Raw genomic sequence first — 18,898 nt, forward strand, 5'->3', positions numbered from 1 at the left:
TTTTTTTTGCAGCATGCAGTTCTGCACCACCCGGTTTGTTTTGGTTTGTCGTGTTTTGAACAGCTCCCAATGTAATTCGATTTTGTGCGTGAAACCTGTCGTGAAAATTCACCAAAATGCAGCCAGACGATCTCTCGCTACCTCGCGCGGACAACAAAATCAAGGAAAAGCTTAACCTGCACGTGAAAAAGCGTCTGCTGCAAGATCCAGGAAAGTGCACTCCGAGCAGTTCAAAAATTCCTCCGCAATCCATTACCTGCCCAGTGGTCGTTTCCCCTTCAGCGGCGGTAGCCCCTCCTCCACCAACACCAAAGACTAAAAAGCAAAAGACGAAACACTCGCCAGCCGCCGCGACAAACACTAGCGCCGCCAGCGGTCACTCCGTGCAACTCACCATCGGAACGCTCGGCAGTTTGAGCAGTAGACCGACAGAAGGTTTGCTGCTGTCACCGGGAGCAGGAGCAACGGGAGGCAACAGCAACGACAGTAGCTTCAATTCGGTCGAAGCCGATCCGGATGCGTCCAATGATGGACAGGCGGGAACCTCCGGTGGGGATAAGGCCGCGGGGAGCAAAGCGTCGTCCTCGAAGCCGGATATCTTCACGATAATTTTGAACGAGAAGAAGGCGTCGTTGATGCGAGATCCGGAGGTAATTAAATTTTTAAATGACATAGTGAAGGAGAGGAATAAAAGTTAGAGAGGGGATTAATTTGAATTAGATAACAGCTTCGAAACGCCATTGATAGAATATAAAACCATATTTAGTGAATTCTTTTTAAAGACTAGAACTAACTTAACTATTGATAGCAAGGCAACGCAAAACTTTGCTTCATAAAACGGACAAGGAAAGAGCACGCAAAAAAAGATTTCTTAACGGGTTACATTCATGTAAATCGACAAAAATGTCAGAGGTTGGTATGAGCAGACATCTGGAGCAACATTTGAAAGGGGAGCAATTCTCTACCAAAACCGGAAATGGATTTTATTTGTATTTTTTGATTTGGCTCAAACTTTGTGGGGGCCTTCCCTATGACCAAATATGCTATTTTGTGTCATTGGTTCACCCATACAAGTCTCCATACAATTTTGGCAGCTGTCTATACAAAAATGGTATGTAAATATTCAAACAGCTGTAACAGAGTGAATTTTCTGATCAATTTGGTGTCTTCGGCAAAGTTGTAGGTATTGTTGAGGACTTTTGAGAAAAAAATAGGTACACGAAAAAAAAATACAGATTTTTTAATCAACTTTTTTTTTCACTAAAACAAAAATCCGCAACTTTTGAGCCATAGAGAAACATGGTCAAAAAATCTGCCGCCGAGTTATGAATTGTTGAAAAAATAGTGATTTTTGGAAAAAATCGAAGTTTTATGCAAAAACAAGTTTGACATTACTTTTTAATGCAAAATTGAATTTGCAATCGAAAAGTACTTTACAGATTTTTTGATAAAGGGCTCCGTTTTCAAGATATAGCCACCGAAAGTTTGATTTTAGCGAAATATTTGCAGTTTTTCAATTTTTAAAAATAGTGACCATGAGTGACCATTTCTAAAAATATTTTTTTTGAAAATTTCAGAAAATTTGCTATTAAATTGTCTAAGAGACATTGAAGATTGGACCTCTGGTTGCTGAAATAGAGCGGCTTAAAGAGAAAGAAACACGAAAATTGAAGTTTTCTAAGTCTCACCCAATCAGCCCACCATTTTCTAATGACGATATCTCAGCAATTAATGGTCCGATTTTCAATGTTAATACATGAAACAATCGTGAAATTTTCCGATCTCTTCGAAAAATTTTTTTTGAAAATTTTTAAATCAAGACTAGCATTTTAAATGGGCGTAATATTCAATATTTGGCCCAATTCTTTCGCTCTTCTATTATGTCAATTTCTCTCTCTTTCCAGTGGCTCTCCGAGATCCTTGTGGATCAAGTATATTTTTAGAAGCATTTGTGTCGTTGTTCATTAGGGTCATTGGGTGAATACTGAACACCTCGACCCAAATGCGTTACGTTTTTCTCAGTTTGCTGTTTTAGCATAAGGGACATTTATGCGAACATGTGCAGTATAAGACCTATTAAAAAACACTAGATATATAAAAGTTCTTTTCAACACGTTTAAACAAATGAAGATTTGTCAATCCTATCAAAAATTATGTCCACTTTAGTGTTATTTATACACTTTTTCGAGGCAGGATTTTTTTTCATAAAATGTTGTATATTTTATTTGTATCTTTTAAAAAAGAGCCACACTTCACACCCTAATAGTGCATTTGATGTTCTAAATTTGAAGAAAAACTATGATCGCAAAAAGTCAATTTGAATGAGGTTATAAACTTGAAAAAAAAATTGGTTTATTGGAATTCAATTTTTCTGGCTTGCTGCATTCGTCGTTGGTGGCGGGTAGGTTGGGGTCTCAGGAGCACGGAGGGTTGTCCCCACTCTTCCAAAGACTTATGGTTGGAGAGAGGGTTAGGATCTTAGATATTTAAATGAAAATGATGTCCTGATCTACCTTGCTACCCATTGTTAGATAGATTATCAACAATTTTTTCGATGAGTCAAAAAGATTGAAGATCTGATAGGCCTATTTAAAGTTATGAGCACTTTAGTGTTATTTATACAGGCTGGATCTCCGATACTTTGATGATCTACTTTGCGGCCTATCATTTGGTAGGCTATCAAGGACTTTCCAACTAGTACAAAAGTTGAAAAAGATTTAATCTTACAACCCTGAGCAGAACAGACGCTTATTTTGCATTTTGGCATTGGCCCATTTTAAATGTTTTGTTTGGATTATTCGTTTTTTGCATCGCGTTTCACATCTTTTCAGCATCTGTGCTTTTTCGAACACCGAGCAGCTGTCACGTGCAAAACGTCAAATCCATGTTCGAAAATCTCCACTAGAGCTCTATTTACATTTTCCATCGAAGAAAAGTAAAGTGAACTGCCTTGCCTGAGGAAGAGGCTGATAATAATTTTCTCTATCGGAAGGTTGGTGGTTTTCACACGGTAAATAGCGAGCGCCCAGTAGAACCTACAATGTGCAATAGCTTTCGCAACTACTAAATTCGATTAGTGTTTGTCCTTGAGTGTTGTGGGTGCTTTAAGCCTCTCTGTTTTTTGCAATCACTCTTGAGGGTGGTGGGAGGAACGAAAGAAAAACAAATTGCAAAATGAGCGGAGCAACTTCACAAGTGGACATCGGTGACGCAGAACCGGGCAGTTGCCAGGAAAGTATGCTGATTACGACCGATTCGATCGAGGAGTTTTCCCAGGAAATTAGCACCAGTTTGGTGGAGAAGGCGGAAGACGGCGGCACCGCGGCCAAGGACCAGCAGAATGGACACGATCAGAAGCAACCGACGGAGGACAAAGTGGTGGAAGGTGGGACGAGTGTCGGTTCGGCGGGGGGAAACATAACAAAGATCCAGGACGGGTTGAACGGAGATGATAAGGACAGTGACGGAGCGATGAGCAAGTCGAGTTCGTTCAGCAGTGCAAAGAGTAGGGACTTGACCGCATCCTGCACGAGTTTGGCGGAGGAAGGACCGACGAGTTCGGGTGCGACGACGACGGTGGCCACTTCTGGTCAGCAGCAGTCGCCCCCGGGGGATGGTTGTGACCTGGAAGACTATCTGCACGATCCGAAGTTCCTGAACAAGAAGCGTCATGTGTTTATCCTCAGCTCGGCCGGGAAACCGATCTACTCGATGCAGTAAGTGAATCAAAATTTTGCAAAGTTTAATAAAAATAAAAAATTTCACATTCCAGTGGCTGCGAGGACAAGCTGGCGACCCTCTTCGGCGTGATGCAGGCCTTGGTCAGCTTTGTGCAGAGCAATAACGACGCAATCAAATCGATCCACGCGATGGGCGTCAAGTTTGTGTTTCTGGTTAAATCTCCCCTGATATTGGTGGCCATCTCGCGGACGAGCCACAGCGTGCAGCAGATCCAGCTCCAGCTGACGTAAGTTCGAACAAAGTGTCAACCATTTTCTAGTTGTAACATCTCTATTTAATTCCAGCGACGTCTACAATCAAATCCTGTCGACGCTGACGCTCAGCCACATGCAGAAGACGTTCGAGAAGCGAAAGAACTTTGACCTGCGTCGGTTGCTGGCCGGAAGCGAACGGCTCATCGACCACCTGCTAGTCAACGACAAGTGCGACCACCGGGCCGTTTCGAACAACCCGTTCAGCTTCATGACACATTCCGTGCGCATTCTGCCGCTGGCGCCGAGCGTCCGCGAGACCATCATCGGAGCCATCCAGAGCAATTGCGCCAAAATTAAGAACCTCGTGTTCGCCGTACTGATCGCAAACAACAAGCTGATTGCGCTGGTCCGCATGAAGAAGTACTTTATCCACCCGGCGGATCTGCGGTTAATCTTCAACCTGATCGAGTGCTCCGAAAGCTTCAAGTCGGCGGAGAGCTGGACGCCGATCTGTCTGCCCAAGTTCGACTCGAGTGGGTTTCTGCACGCGCACGTGTCATACCTGGCGGAGGATTGTCAGGCGTGTCTGCTGCTGCTGTCGATCGAGCGGGACGTGTTTTTTGTGCTGTCGGAGGCGAAGCGGAAGATTACGGATGTAAGTACATAAAACATTAAATAATAATAATAATATCCAATAATAGAAGATTCTGTTTACTACTTTGATTTTTTCTCATCTTTCCTAAAAATATATTTCAATTTTTTTTTTCAAGACTCAAAACAATTATTAAAAAAAAAAAATCCACAATTCAAATTCCAGAAACTCCGCCGGTCCAACTGCCTCGAGTCAATCAACGACGCGATGCACAACAAGGGCATCAAGCTGCAGAACATTGGCATTCCGGAGATCCGACACTTTGTGTACAAGAGCAAGTCGAACGCGCAGCTGCTGTGCTCAGAGCTGACCGTCCCGTACAGCAGCCTGGACCAGTTCAAGCGGCTCGAGGGCATGTACTTTGAGCTGCACCACCGCATCCACAACTCGGGCCGGCCGGTCAAGCTGATCTACCAGATGCAGGAAAAGGAAATCCTTCTGGCTTGGGTGAGTTTCAGAGATTGTTTACTTTTAAGTACCTACTAAATTGTGCTTCCAAAGGTCACCCAAGCGTACGAGCTGTTTGCGGCGTTCGAGCCCACCGTGCACCGGAACGACGTCATCAACCTGGTCAACAAGCTGCTCAAGTGGATCAAAAAGGAGGAAAACAGTCTGTTCATCCTGTCCGCGCCGACCTTCTAGGAGTCGGGGTCCTTTTTCCCTTCGTTTCCGCTGTTTTCGTTCGGTGCTGCCGCCACGTCCCACCAGTACAGGGAGGAGGACCGTCGTAACGGCAGCGAGGACGGCGCCCAGCTCGGTTGAAGCGGGGGGAAAAAGTGCACCAAAAACCACCCACACAGAGATTTCCTTCCCCACACACGTGTGTGCGTGTCTTACTGTTTTTGTCCGTTTGTTTTACTAGACTAGGAGCAATAATTCAAACATTATTAGGAAGGTTAACAAAATGCTATCACCGAACAAAAACTATTTTTATCGTCCACTATGTTGCTAGTGATTGGGCGTTGAAGACACGGCAATGTTCGTATATATATATATATATATATTTAGAACACAACTATTTATTCATATGTGTGTGATATGATACGGAACAAAACAAGAGTACGTTCGAAAATTGACTGCAAAATTGAATGCTATCATTTGGTCCTTATTTTTTCCAAGAAAAAAAAAAGTGAAAAAAAACTTCTCGTTTGATGTCGGCTAGAAGCCAACGTGGAGCGCTGGACGGAGAGCTGGCCAAAGTGTGACTAAAAAGTGTAATCGTGTGATCAAAATCGTCTTGTACATAGAGAGTATAACTAAAGTAATGCCTGTAAATGTGAAATTTTCTAAACAACCTATTGAAAATTGCAAAGTTTAGCTAATTGATTCAAAATACACAATACCGATCTTGAAAAAAAAAAGAGTTTTTTTCATTGTGGATGTTCTTCGAAATCTGATAAAACCCTGGGTTTGGTTTTAAAACTAACTACAGTAGTTCCCTGGGCCTTGTAAAGTCAAGGGGCATGATTTGATCCTAGTGCATTAGTTAAAATTTGGGTATACATTCTTTTTTATAAGCGCTATGGACACCACTTCATGCTACGAGAACTCGCTTTGTCGCAGCCCCAGGGCTTAAGCGTAGACCGATAAGCTGTCTTCGTGAACTAGGTAGTTCTCCGATAGTGAAAATATCACAATTGCACAAGACACCGCTGCTACTGTGACTTTTTCACTATCACAATGTGGGTTTTAGGTTGGGACTTCAGGATAGTACAATTGATTTGTTGCTTAGCATTAGCATTTAAAATAAATCTGTATGCTTTCGAAATCTATTTGATGATAAATTTAGTTGCAATTGTTAAGTTAGAGTAATGCTGTCAATAAACTTTGATTGATGTAGAATACTAGGCATTCTTTTATGTCAAATTGTCCATAGAGTCTCAATCAATCAATAATGTTATTATATCGGACAAAATTCGTTGATCTGTTGAACTAACGGTTTTCGGATTATGGTTGTATTGACCATTGTTGCGAATCGAGGAACTACGGATCTTTTGACGTAAATGGTAATTTGTTTTTGAAATCGCGATTTCTATCCTATTTGTATATCAGTTCACAAATTTTAATTGTTTTTTGATAGAAGTAGTACTGCAACAGTTAAAGGAACATTTAGTTTTGAACAGGATTTTAGATTAAAATTTAGATTTCCACGAATAATTGAACATTTTGGACTTATGAATAACAAACAACTGTGCATTTATTCTAGAGTCAGATCCATACAGCGTCAGTGTTTATTTGGTCGAAGTGTACTAATTCATTGGCAGATCTGATTCTAGTTGTAATATACGACAAGACTACTGACGGACGTGACAGGACGAGGGCCCAGTTTAGAGGTTTCAACATCAACGATGTGCGGCTGGACCACCCTCCCAAAAAAAAAAAAAAAAAAAAAACTAACTACAGTAGTTGTTCGGTAATTGGGCGCTCGATAACTCGATAACAGTTAAAAAGCAGACAAACGTCAAAAAACCAAAATAAACCGAAATGACCGAGGAGTTAATGGATGCAAAAATCAAAATCAAACCATCCACATTGACGACCCCCGGGTATTTTGTGGTCTCTGTTGCAAGTTTCTGCTTGAACCTAGGAGTCCGAAGGCTTGAATGGGGAGAGCACCCAAACCTCTTTCTACTCCAAGGAACCTTCCACCCCAGTGTTTGAACTGACGACCTTCGGATTGCGAGTCCAACCGCCGCCAGCGATTCCACCGGAGTAGGCTTGGTTTGGTGTGTTGTTTGTACTTATGGCATGTAGACGACTCCTAACACTTGGAATGACTGAATGGCCTAACAACCAAGGCCGGGACCGACATTTTACTTCCTCATCCGATGGAAGGTTGTAGCAGATGGGAATCGAACCCAGAATCATCCGCTTACAAAGCGGACAGCGTAACCATTCGGCCACGCACTGCCACGCAAAAATCATGTTCAGTAAATAACAAAAAAAAACTTTTTTCAAACTTTTATTTAATTTCAAGTCACAATTAAATATGAAACGTAAGCATTGTAAATAAATTTCATTAACTTTCGGTTTGTGTTGCTTTAATTGTCGAGAATTTTTAAATCCAACATGGCGACCAAAATGGTGGTGATGAAATATCGAGAAATAGTTACGACGTTCAAACAGCGTTCTAACAGAGGTGAATATTCTTACAGCATGCTAGCAAAAATGTTTTGATTTTAATTTTAATAACATATAGTTGAGTATTTCCTCATAAATTTCAACAATTATATATTTAATTTCAAAAAAGTTAAAATGTTCATTAATTTAAAAAATCTTTTTTCTAACTTCTAATTGTTTCTAACTGTAAAGTAAAAAACTAATAAAAAAATTAGGATTTTTCAAAGTTCAACACTTTTAAACATTTGTTTTACCATTTTTTTATATAAAAATTTCAAAAAGTTCAAAAAAGATGTCTTTCTTTATTTTCGAGCATAAGTATAATGATCTTCAAGGCGGCAGCCATAATGGCGGTGATGAAATACTGATAAAATGGATTTACTCATTTAAGGCTAGTCTGCAGATCGGAAGGAAAGGGGTCAAGAAACAGCTTTACGAACAGCAGAACAAAGGAGAGGGAGCGATTTCTTGGGGCTTTTCTTCACCCTCTCTGACTTGCTTGCGCTGCCGCTGCTTGAAGACTATGAAGATGGATGAATTATTATTTTTTTTTCATAAAAAAAAGTTTTTGCTAAACACTACAAACAGAGAACTAGGAACTAGACTAGGAAGGATCATCTGCAGCAAATCAATTCAGGAAGGACGATCTGGAAGGTGTCTTTGCGGACACTACTTCGGTTTTCATTCGAATATAATAAGTAAGTTCACGGTGGTTTAGTTGTAGGTCGCAATAATTTATTTCTGCATTAAATCAAACTGATAAGTACATATCGATATGTAAGATAATCAAGTAAACGTAAAGTAATCCGAGTGAAAGCACGTAAAACCAAATATCTTCGGTAGTTCAAAATTCAGTCAAACAAGTTATAAATATTCAACAAAGCGCCGAACCCCGCCTCACTTCTCAATCGGCTGCACCCCGAACCGGAAGCGCAGTATTCCGTTCGGGTAGAACCCGGCATCGGCCATCAGCTTCTTGCGATCGACGAAGCAGTGCCATCCGTACCCGGCGTCGATCGACTCGAACAGACTCTCGGTCGTTTGGAGCACGCTCTGCTGCGGGTTGTCGTGGATCAGTTCGATAAAGTAGCGACACTTGGTGCGCGATCCCTTGCGCAGCACGACAAACACCTTGAGATTGGTGTCCGGCAGGGAGGTCTCGAACGGGTACACTCGCAGCACCCAGTGACGATCGGCGCGGTCGATGATGGCGGCCGAATGTTGCGCTTCCTGCGTCTTCTTGGGCGTTTTGGAGACAAACGCGTTAAAGTGCATGATGCAGAACTTGCTCTGCATTTGCTTTTCCATCGTGTTCTGTTGCTTTTCCAGCGTCGTGACGCGCGCCTTCAGGCTTTGGTACTGCTGCCGGAGGAAGCGGCTCTCGGTGATGATGTTTGCCGGTCGGACGCCCACCTTGATGAGGAGTTCATTGTTTGGGCTGACGAACCCCTCGTTGAAGAGGGCAGCGTACGAGGCGATGACCTGCTCTTTTGGGTCGCCACAAACGGTGAATTTTCGCTGAATGGTTTTCTGTAAATCTGCGTGCGGGATCACCACCAGCACTTTGTATGGGAACTGGACGGCCGCCTCGTTGGCGGTGAACACCTTGATGAACAGGTCGTCACCCTTCCGGTGGAGAAACACGTTCCACAGCACGTCGCTGTCCGTGGTAAAGTGCTTCGGCCAGCCAAAGCACACCCGGTCAAAGTTGACCAGCGTACAGGTTTGCATCTCATACGCCGGGATCAGTTCGCTGGGAAGAAAGAAGAAGACCGTTAGAAGCGGTGTGAGAAAGCGGGTAGCCACTCAAATTGCAAAACATCGGCGATGCCTTGCGAGTTTCAGTGTCAAAAAACAATAAAAGTTGTATGCAAACTGAACTCATTGCAATGAATTATTTTTACGGTAAACTTAACGCAGTAGGCCTCCCTTATGTTGAAAGAATCGATACCCCACATTTGTCGACATGCCATCCAAGTGTCCATGTTATGAACAATAGCTCGCTAAAAAACAAACATGTCGATGCATGTTAGACTGATCTACAATCATCACAAAAGCTAGCAAGCGTAACCAAAAGCTAAACTAAAAGCTCGAATCGCTAACGCCAACGCTCGTCAGCCGAACTTTTCTGAGAGAGGCGAGAGCGGTAGTCGCAGCTCGCTCTCGCACAGCTCACCAGCCCGATTCGAGCTCGAGCCGACTTCATTCCGATTTCAGCGCTCAGTTGAATCGGACGTGAACAGTGTTTTGCTCTATCCCGTTGGTGACTCATCATTTTTTTAAGTGCATTGCATAAGGGGGAAAAAAAGGAAGAAGAAGAAGAATAACAGCAAGAGCAAAAGGTCACGAGCCCTGCACTTGCCGCAAAAGCCGTCGAAAAGAATCGAAAAATAACGCCATTTTCGCCAACGCCGCCGCCCTCCGTTCTGCATCGACGACGACGACCACGACGAGTTCGCTCTTCTGCGACGGTAACAAATTTTGAGCCAACCACCAAAACCAAAAAACCAATAATTTCAACGTTTTATCGATCAGAACCGCTTTTACGAACCAAACTTTTTTCAGTTCTTTTTTCCGTAGTAGTGATACTTATTGATTTTTCATTCTCTGCAACGAAACCATACCAAAAAAAGCAGTGCTTGTGCGTGCCTTGTTGAAAAAAGTAGAAAAAAAATCGACGCCATATTGGAGAACCTAGCGCGAGCCAGGAAACAAAAATCCTGTGGAAAATTTCAACCTCTCCTCGCTCTTCGAATGCAATCGCAGTAACCTTACGAAAAGAAAACGCAAACTCGTCCTCGCTGGAAAAATAATCGTCCATCTCACGCTTTCTTCGAATTCTTCGCATCGATTACGCAAAAAAAAGTAGCATTTTGTGGAAACGAAAAAAAAGTGCTTCCCTTCAGCGCCAACGCCTACTTAGGGGGAGGTGAATCTCGCGTTCACAGCTTTTTCAGTCGTCTCGTAACCAGAAGCATACTTCCTCGCTCTCTCCCCTCTCTCTACCCATCTTCGTGGAAAAAAAGTTGCCTCAATTTTTGCTGCGCGGTGCGTCATCGCCTAAAAATAAAATTTTCAATTTTCACCCCTCCGATAATGATGGAAGAGCGACGACGACGAACTGCATCGCACCGCCATCTTTGCTCTGCTCTACGCAGTAGAGCGTAGCTAAGAAAGTTAAAAATCGATATCGCTCTCCGGCCCGAAAATTTTCAAACGGCAAAGAAAAATGAAACAAGACACAATCACGCAACTCGAAATTGGGTGCCCCCTTGGTGCGGATTTTCCGAACCTGCGGAGCATCGCGTTTTAGTTTTTTTTCTTTCTTTTGTTTTTTTTTTGAGCTAGCGTTTTTTTCTGTACAAACAATGCATGGATTTGATATGTTTTACTTTTTACGAAATATCACTAAACTACTGTTATTTTTTCGATGTACTTGTCTGAACTATAGTCCCTTCGTGTATTTCCATCTTTTATCTAGCAAAGTTTAATTTTTCAATTCATCTTCCCAAACCATTCTATACCATGAAATTTGAGTACTACTTTCAAACATAAGTGTATCGTGCTTTATAAATTGTTGTGGCGTTTCGAAAAAAAGCTCTCCTCCTTTTGCCTCCGACAAACTGACGCCTGTAAAAATTGCTACGAAAACTTGCTGCGCGCCTCCTAAAAATCCTCATCATCGCGTGTTCCTACACACTAGCATATATTCGTATAAAATTGAGTATAGATTCGCATCTGCGCACACCTCTAACAACACCCCAAAATAGAGAGAATTCAGCAACCAAAACAAAATGGCGAATATGCATCCAAATTAGAGCATCCTGTTTTGTTCAGCGAGCCTCCTCGTGAATACCACCAAACTTCTCATCTCAGCTTTCTACTCCGACTCTTCGTGCATATCTCTGTGTAATAACAGCCTTCTCTACCTACCACAACCACCAACAATCCTACTCTTATGTGCAGTTCTACCATATCAACTCTCTTCATCTGTTTGTTTTTCGATCGCCACGCCAAAATCCTCCCTAGCGAGCCACCACGTTGTTCAACGACACTCAGAATGTTTTGTTTGATATAGCACACACATCTTTGATTAAAATAAAAACGAATACCAACTATCTACGACGCATGTGTTAACTGAAGCATCATTACGAGCAAAGCAGTAGTATAATTCATACGCGCGAAACAAAACAAACCAAACCAAAAACAAATGCAAACTCGCTCTCGTACTGTTACTTCGCCCAGCAAGAGTAGTGTGAAATGATGCTAACAGTAGAGACGATTCAGTTACACACATTCATCGAGCCTTCAGTTCTTCAACACCAACAACCAACCAAAAAAAAAACAACTCCACTCTACTACTTTCCGAGTAACTCATTCCGCTACGACCCACTATTCTGATCAATTCCACAGTAATCGCGCGCACATTCTACGTCAACCGTCAACAACTACGACTGCGAATCTACGACGCAAGGCACGCACACGAATCGTCGAATTAGCCCCGCAAAAATGAGCGAACAGAAGGGCACTAGAGTCTACGTGGGCAACCTCACCGATAAAGTGAAGAAGGAGGATCTCGAGGGAGAATTCACCAAGTACGGTAAATTGAACTCTGTATGGGTAGCTTTCAATCCCCCAGGTTTCGCGTTCATTGAGTTCGAAAACAAAGAGGAAGCCGAATCGGCCTGCGACAACCTCAACGGCCAGGACATCCTCGGCTCGAAGCTACGCGTCGAGATCTCCAAGGGCCGCCGAAGCACTCGGGGCGGAGGTGCCCGCGGAGGGTTCCGTTCCGGCGGTGGCGGCGGCGGCGGCGGTGGGTTCCGCGATGGTGGAGGTCGCTCCTCCGGGGACTTCCGGTCTAGCTCACGGGGTGGTTTCCGCGATGGTGGTGGCTTCCGGTCCAGCTCCCGGGGTGGATTCCGGGACGCTGGCTCCTACCGCAACGGTAGCAGCGGCGGACGGCCATCCGGTTCCGGCGGTTACAGCCGAGACTCGGGTCGCGATAGCTACGGTAGCGGCGGCTACGGAGGGCGCAGCAGCGGCGGCGGCGGCGGACGGTTCCGTTCAAGGTCTCCGGTTGGCGCACGTGGTCGCTACTAAGGAAGCAAAACCGGATATCTATAAACTAGCATTTAAGCTGATTGAATTTGTTTTCATTCGTTCTGCGTGACGCGATGGTTCTCTTTATTTCACAAACCCACGAACCATTTCGCCACGCCCGCAAAGAATGAGTGCATCTGTTCAAGCACTGTATCTTATTTATTTAACACTGGCAACGATTCAATGTAGATTTTTTTGTTTGCTTTCGGCACCGAGTAAACTCTCTCGCAAAATTTTAGTTTAACAACATCTCCAAAAGAAAAATCCTACACCAAAAGCGAGTTGCAACGTATGCGAGATGATTTGACAACGCGCCAAAAAGGAAAGCATCAACTTTGTACTGTTTTATATGTGTTTTAATATATAAAATGGCAGCGAGGGGGCGCAAATTGTGCGCGTCTTCCCGCGTAACTAAATTTAGTGTTACTTTGTGTTAAACATGTATAAATCAGCAAAAATGACCTGAAAGAAAAGAAAAACTGAAAACGTCGCCAAATTTAAAAACAAAATGTCCACGATTGTGAAAATCCCCCACTAAACAAAGCAAAGATTCGGCAACGCGTGGTGCAATATCTTCTGAAGACAGTAAAGACAAAAAAATCAAACGAAAAGTAAGAGATTATCGCGAAAAGAGTCATCTCCCTTTTTATGGTCATGTTCGCGAGTGGGAGGACACGGGCCACCATACCTAGACGTCACACTAAACCACCAGTCACCTAACTCACACACACACACACTACTGGAACCTATTTTGAGCAAAACAAAGATAACAAAAAACAGACATTTTAAATCTTAGTCGTATTAAGAACTTCTAAGCATAGATGACATAAATAAAAAGAGTAACAATTACAGTCAACACAGTGCGGCTTTTGTTTGAATTGTGAAAGAAAAATCCCTTGACTTCTATTGTAATGGTTGTCAGATCACCCAAGGAAAATCTTTACTTGCTGTTTCTGCTCGAAGCAGATCTAAACAAGCACTATACAGGTTAGGGGGAAAACCAAAATGTACGGGAAACTAAGATAAAGCAAGTTCAAAGCCGCGGAGCATGCATACAATGAACCACTAACAAAACGCATCCCTAACACGGATGTAAACTTTAAGTACCTAGAATGGTCAACATTTTCTAGCAGCTTTCTACATGAACGAAACGGACAATTAATAAAATCCAAATCTAGTTTTTTCTTTAATTATTGCTGATCTTGCTATTTTCGAATGGCAGAATGGGAACTTTATCTCGATGCAAACTTTTCCACAGCAGTCACACCTCCTCATGGTCGACATGACAGCCAAGTAGATCCCGCATTCATGTAATCGCACGTTTACTTGACTTTCTAGCATCGTTTTGTTAGACTAGTCTCCTTTTGTTTCTTTATTTCTCCTTTAATGAATAACAACTGCGGAATTGATTTTGACGGAATCCACGCGCGCGAACCTGGGTGTCTTGGAGATTTTGAAGCCATAGTCGATGTCCTTTATGGTATTCTCTAGGTGTGAGAATGATTTCCCTTGATACAGTATGAGAATGAGAAGCTTCTCATGATTTCCTGATTGTTAATGCTTTCTGAAACATCAGTTTACAAATTCGTAACTTCATTGGAATTTCAAGCTCAAATTATTTCCCCGATTTCCCAAGTAGAGTGACCACTCCAAAATTACCTAATTTTTGTTTGCCTACTCACCAACCAATGTCCTCAAACTCCACCGGCTGGAAGGTGCTCACCGGAATGCACTGAGAAATTTCGTCGCACTGCTTCTCCACCTGCGGTTGCTGCTTGAAAAACTCCTCCGGCGGCAACTTCTCGACCATCTGCGTCAGCACCTCGTTTAGCTTTTGCTTCTTAGCCGGAAGCTCTGCCTGTATCTTCAGCACCCTCTTCCGCTGGCCAGTCAACCTGGCAATGCCCTCCTTTGCTTCCTCACATACGGCCTCAATTTCGCCCAAAACATCTCGCTCCGCAACCTCGACAATCTCCAGATTCTTCACGACCTGGACCACGTCCTGCTTTAGGTGTTTAACCTTTTCATCCAGCGCGGCCAGCTTGCGCTCCGTTTCCGCTCTCTTCTCCTTGTAAACGGCCTCGACGAAATCGATCTGGTGGCGCATGTGGCCACCCGCGTCCAGAAAGCACTCCCCGCAGATGCACTCGTCACACTGCAGACAGAACAGCTTCAGATCCTTGCCGTGAATCCAGCAGCGTTCCCGTTTGACCACCACCGGTTCCGGAACACGAACTTGATCGTCCTTTCCGACGATTCCTTTATCAGCCGCCGTGGAGGGCGCCTCACTTTCGGAGATGGCCGGTGTCGGTGCCTGCTCCGGATTCGAAGACGGAGCGGTCGGAACCTCCTCCGAAACCTCCGTCGAATCGGTCGCACCCTCATCGGGAACCACCGCCGGGGCCGCTCCAACCTGCTCCGGAGCCTTCAACGGGACCGGTTCCGAGCACATGGAGCAGACGCGAACCGACAGCAACGAGAGGAGCCGGGCTTCGCCACCAAAGTCGCTGCTCGTAAGGCCAAAGCACGTTGCGCAGCACAGCAGGCAGCAGGTCGAGCAGGAAATCGAAACGGCGGCCACTTGGCCGCAGCCGGAGCACACGGGAACCGGCACGAGGGACATTTTTTTCGGAACGATTTTAGGAAGGACGACTCGAAGGAAAACGTGCGCGCGACAAGTATGAAAAAATTTGATAATGCCGTGAAATGTGACAGATTTGACAAGCAGGGTTGCCAGGATTGTGATTTCTTTGCTCAAAGCACAATTATTTGAAAAAGTAAACATTTGGGTAAAATTCCTCTGAACTAAAATATCAAATTGGGTCCTAAAATTAAGCATAAATTTGCGAAAGTTTCAAGGAAATCCATAAACCGTTTATCACAAGACACAAACTGCACTTGAAGATGTATGAAACACAATAACTCAGTAAAAAATTTCAAAGGGGTGAAACCTACAATCCTGCCGTTTCGGGAAAATCAACATTCAAAATTTTGCATTTTCGATCAATTCCTATTTCCACAAAAATGCATGCAAACCATCAATTTTGTCAAAACGTAAAAGAAAATAGCAATAATTTCATCATACAGAGCAATTAGAAATTCATTTAGTAAGATATTATTGCTATTAAAAATTGAGAAAACAGAAATTACGCTCTTTTGAATAGCGTGCTTTAATTTTCGCCCCACCGTACTCGCCACCCACCCAACCAAAACAACGGTATCGCCCGTCAGATTACGCCACAAAGCAGAAGTAAACAACCGATTCGCCCTTTTGTGTTTTCTAAATGTTTTGGGGTTTAATGGAAGAAAGTGGTTAAAAAACTATTTTATCATTGTGAAATGTTACAGTCAGTGATAAAAAAGTGATATTTACGACCTGAGTGATAAACAAAATTGATTTTGATCTTGATTTTGATTGATAAATTTTGAGGATTTTCAGATTAAAATTCACTAAATTATAACGAAAATTTAGTGTTTTTAAATATACGTCGGAACTTGCAGAAAACACTACATTCGCCCCTCGTGGATGGGTAAAAACGGTAAAAACACAAAAGCGGATACTCAATTTGGTTTGTTTTGATTGACATTATAGTTTAGCCCTTTTGTTTTTGCTTGTAAAACTACGTAGTTTCGGAATTTTGAGATGTTGGAGGGGTTTTATAAACAGTTTTGTTCGCTTTACATGATTCTGACGAAAACTCAGTTTGTTTACATCTGAGGGTTTCGCCCTTTTGAAAAGTTGTTACTGAACTGTTATAGGACTTAAAAAAAACTTAAGATTTGGTTTTACATCAATATTTGCAAGAAGTTTTGAGTGAGTAAACCAAAAAGTATTGGTAAAACTTTAATATGGGTTATTTGTAATGAGAGTGTGATCCTCTGCTCTTTCTTATAAGTTTCTGAAGGAATCGAATGTTGACAACCATGAAAGTTTGTTTTGTTTTAAACCTTCTAAACAAATTAAAATTTTGTCAATAAAATTTTTATTTAATAATAAGGATTCAGGTAAGATTCGATTCAAAGTTGAACAGAATAAAACTAATGTAATTTATGATTTTTGCTTGAGTCATGATCTAATTAAAATTATTCTTCAGGACCGCCAACATTTCAACTGATAAACAATGACACCATAACTCAAACGATCCGCTCACCAAAGCATGATGTCCTCAACGGCTTTCCCGGAACCCCCGGCGGCTGCTGCCGCCGCCACCACCGGAGGCAGCAACGCCCCTTCCGCTAGCAGCGAATGCCGCATGCTGCTGAATGTCGCCCGCTACTACGACGTCATCTCCCGGCTGGTCGACGTTCTGGACAGGTGCACGGTGGTGCCGGAAGCGATCACCGTTGTCCACCAGCCGGATCTGCAGCAGGTGCTGGTTTGCTACGGCGAGGGTGACGATGCGGACGAAATCATCGAAGAATGTCCACCGGAGGAGATATTGGCGCTGGATCAGGGCCTCGGGGATGATGGCGATGACGAGATGATTGTGTTTGAGGAGACAGAGGAAGAGGAAGCTGGGGAGGAGGTTGGATTTGAGGAGGTGGAGGCCGATCTGCAGGATCTCGTGGAGGAGGAACCGATTGAGACGGACGAGGAGGTGATTGAGTTTGAGGTGGATCAGTTTGAGGAGGAGAGCGCCGTTTCGGAGTATTTCGTGGAGTATTTGCAGGATGAGACGAGATCGGAACTGGCGGAGGGAAGTGAGAAGGGAGAGGAGAAGGTGAAGGACGAGGAGCGGTTCAAGTGCCAGTTTGTGGCTTGTGATAAACGGTTTGTGGAGTACCAGGAACTTCAGAGTCATTTGAAGAAGGAACACACGGGAGATGCGAGATGTTCTCAGTTGCAATGCAAGTTTGGCGATTGCTCGGCTACATTTGACGAGAATGAAAAACTGTATGCCCATTTAAAGACACATGGCGGCATATTCGAGTTGAAGGATGAGTCGAAGAAGCATAAAAAAGTTAACAGACCATCGACTGTGAAGGGCGGTTCTAAGCCAATAGTGGCACGACGAAAATGTGAGTTCTGCAAAGAATCATTCGACACCAAGATAAACGTTTACAACTTGCACTGCTTGGAAGCGCACGGTCGTACGCTGTACAACTGTTTCGTGTGCGCCAAGACGTTCTACCTTTTGGCGCACCTAAACGAACACATCAAAAGTGGCCACGACGCCGATACGGCCAAGTCCTTTATCATGCAGTCGCTGTGGCGAACCTTTCAGGAGGACAACGCGACCGTCAACGAGTGCCGGATGTGCTTCCGGTTGTTCTCCTCGCCTCGGGCTGAAACGCAGCACCAAGAGTTTCACCTCAAAGAACTCTCGCTTACCTGCACAACCTGCGGCGGTAAACACTACACAAGTCAGTGCAACGAACCACGCCCAAAGTTCGGAACAGTCTACGAAAAGGTCCAATGTCCGCAGTGTGAACGGTGGATGTCCAAGAAGAACATCAAGGAACACATCGCAACGCATGCCAACGAGCGCAACTTCCCCTGCACCGTGTGCAAAAAGACCTTCAAAGTGCAACGAACAGCCCACCGCCACATCCAGAACCACATCAACGCGCAGAACAAGCAACGCAAATGCTACGACTGCGAGCAAGTATTCAGCAACGAGGACGAACTCCCCAAGCACTACCAAACCTCCCACCCCGGAAAGCACCCGTACAACTGTCCCATCTGCGGGCAAGGATTCTACCAGAAACCGCAACTCGCCGATCACGTGCACACCCACTCGGACGCGGACCGGATCTCGGTAAAAAATCCCGTTGAACACTACCAGGTGGGAAACGCGCGCGTGTACGAGTGCACCCTCTGCCGGAGGGGCTTCTCCGCGAAACGGACCGTGGTGGCACACTTTATCGTGCACACCGATCGGCCCTTTGTGTGCGAGCTGTGCGGGGCCTCGTTCCGGGCGAAGGCGGTGCTCGAGGAGCACGTGCTGGATGTGCACAAGGTGAAGATGGAAACGTGATGATTGCAGGGTACAACAGAGCGTTATAAAGTGCAAAGTTTAAGTTAAGACATTTTTAAATAAACTGTAAGTAAAAAATAAAAAAAAATAATTAATTTAAATAATGATTT

At 43.9% G+C, this 18,898-nt stretch overlaps 5 protein-coding genes across 6 annotated transcripts; 4 read left to right on the forward strand and 1 right to left on the reverse strand.

The window, feature by feature from the left end:
- The first annotated feature begins 29 nt into the window (after positions 1-29).
- Positions 30-2,972, forward strand: LOC6035266. 2 transcript variants are annotated; one of them, XM_038255120.1, is made up of 2 exons: positions 30-650; positions 2,832-2,972. In XM_038255120.1, the coding sequence occupies exons 1-2, from the start codon at positions 117-119 to the stop codon at positions 2,937-2,939; spliced, it is 642 nt and encodes a 213-aa protein (XP_038111048.1). In that variant the 5' UTR covers positions 30-116; the 3' UTR covers positions 2,940-2,972. The 2 variants fall into 2 exon arrangements, with proteins under 2 accessions (XP_038111048.1, XP_001845488.2); XM_001845436.2 differs by lacking the exon at positions 2,832-2,972 and having other exon boundaries at positions 30-704.
- A 10-nt stretch (positions 2,973-2,982) lies between these two features.
- LOC6035267 (vacuolar fusion protein MON1 homolog A) lies at positions 2,983-5,819 on the forward strand. Its single transcript, XM_001845437.2, has 5 exons — positions 2,983-3,716; positions 3,773-3,967; positions 4,026-4,590; positions 4,753-5,034; positions 5,089-5,819. The coding sequence occupies exons 1-5, from the start codon at positions 3,175-3,177 to the stop codon at positions 5,227-5,229; spliced, it is 1,725 nt and encodes a 574-aa protein (XP_001845489.1). The 5' UTR covers positions 2,983-3,174; the 3' UTR covers positions 5,230-5,819.
- A 2,601-nt stretch (positions 5,820-8,420) lies between these two features.
- On the reverse strand, positions 8,421-15,504 carry LOC6035271 (E3 ubiquitin-protein ligase TRIM37). The gene is made up of 2 exons (XM_001845440.2): positions 14,493-15,504; positions 8,421-9,460 (listed from the first exon to the last, which is right to left on the reverse strand). The coding sequence occupies exons 1-2, from the start codon at positions 15,431-15,433 to the stop codon at positions 8,605-8,607; spliced, it is 1,797 nt and encodes a 598-aa protein (XP_001845492.2). The 5' UTR covers positions 15,434-15,504; the 3' UTR covers positions 8,421-8,604.
- Positions 9,896-13,670, forward strand: LOC6035270 (RNA-binding protein Rsf1). The gene is made up of 2 exons (XM_038252809.1): positions 9,896-10,178; positions 12,121-13,670. Exon 2 carries the CDS (start codon positions 12,217-12,219, stop codon positions 12,808-12,810), a length of 594 nt encoding a protein of 197 aa, XP_038108737.1. The 5' UTR covers positions 9,896-10,178; positions 12,121-12,216; the 3' UTR covers positions 12,811-13,670.
- Positions 15,505-16,679: 1,175 nt separating the features above from the next.
- Positions 16,680-18,889, forward strand: LOC6035272 (zinc finger protein 436). The gene is made up of 2 exons (XM_038256665.1): positions 16,680-16,815; positions 16,905-18,889. Exon 2 carries the CDS (start codon positions 16,968-16,970, stop codon positions 18,786-18,788), a length of 1,821 nt encoding a protein of 606 aa, XP_038112593.1. The 5' UTR covers positions 16,680-16,815; positions 16,905-16,967; the 3' UTR covers positions 18,789-18,889.
- The last annotated feature ends 9 nt before the right edge of the window (positions 18,890-18,898 follow it).

The sequence above is a fragment of the Culex quinquefasciatus genome, chromosome 2 (assembly GCF_015732765.1).
Source record: "Culex quinquefasciatus strain JHB chromosome 2, VPISU_Cqui_1.0_pri_paternal, whole genome shotgun sequence".
Classification (NCBI taxonomy): Eukaryota; Metazoa; Arthropoda; class Insecta; order Diptera; family Culicidae; genus Culex; species Culex quinquefasciatus.

Coding starts and splice junctions, on each gene's coding strand:
- LOC6035266 (XM_038255120.1), top strand. CDS start 117: ATGCAGCCAGACGATCTCTCGCTACCTCGCGCGGACAACAAAATCAAG. Junction 651..2,831: donor CGTTGATGCGAGATCCGGAG/GTAATTAAATTT, acceptor ACATCTTTTCAG/CATCTGTGCTTTTTCGAACA.
- LOC6035267 (XM_001845437.2), top strand. CDS start 3,175: ATGAGCGGAGCAACTTCACAAGTGGACATCGGTGACGCAGAACCGGGC. Junction 3,717..3,772: donor AAACCGATCTACTCGATGCA/GTAAGTGAATCA, acceptor TTCACATTCCAG/TGGCTGCGAGGACAAGCTGG. Junction 4,591..4,752: donor CGAAGCGGAAGATTACGGAT/GTAAGTACATAA, acceptor TTCAAATTCCAG/AAACTCCGCCGGTCCAACTG.
- LOC6035270 (XM_038252809.1), top strand. CDS start 12,217: ATGAGCGAACAGAAGGGCACTAGAGTCTACGTGGGCAACCTCACCGAT.
- LOC6035271 (XM_001845440.2), bottom strand. CDS start 15,433: ATGTCCCTCGTGCCGGTTCCCGTGTGCTCCGGCTGCGGCCAAGTGGCC. Junction 9,461..14,492: donor GAGTTTGAGGACATTGGTTG/GTGAGTAGGCAA, acceptor CTTTCTTCCCAG/CGAACTGATCCCGGCGTATG.
- LOC6035272 (XM_038256665.1), top strand. CDS start 16,968: ATGATGTCCTCAACGGCTTTCCCGGAACCCCCGGCGGCTGCTGCCGCC.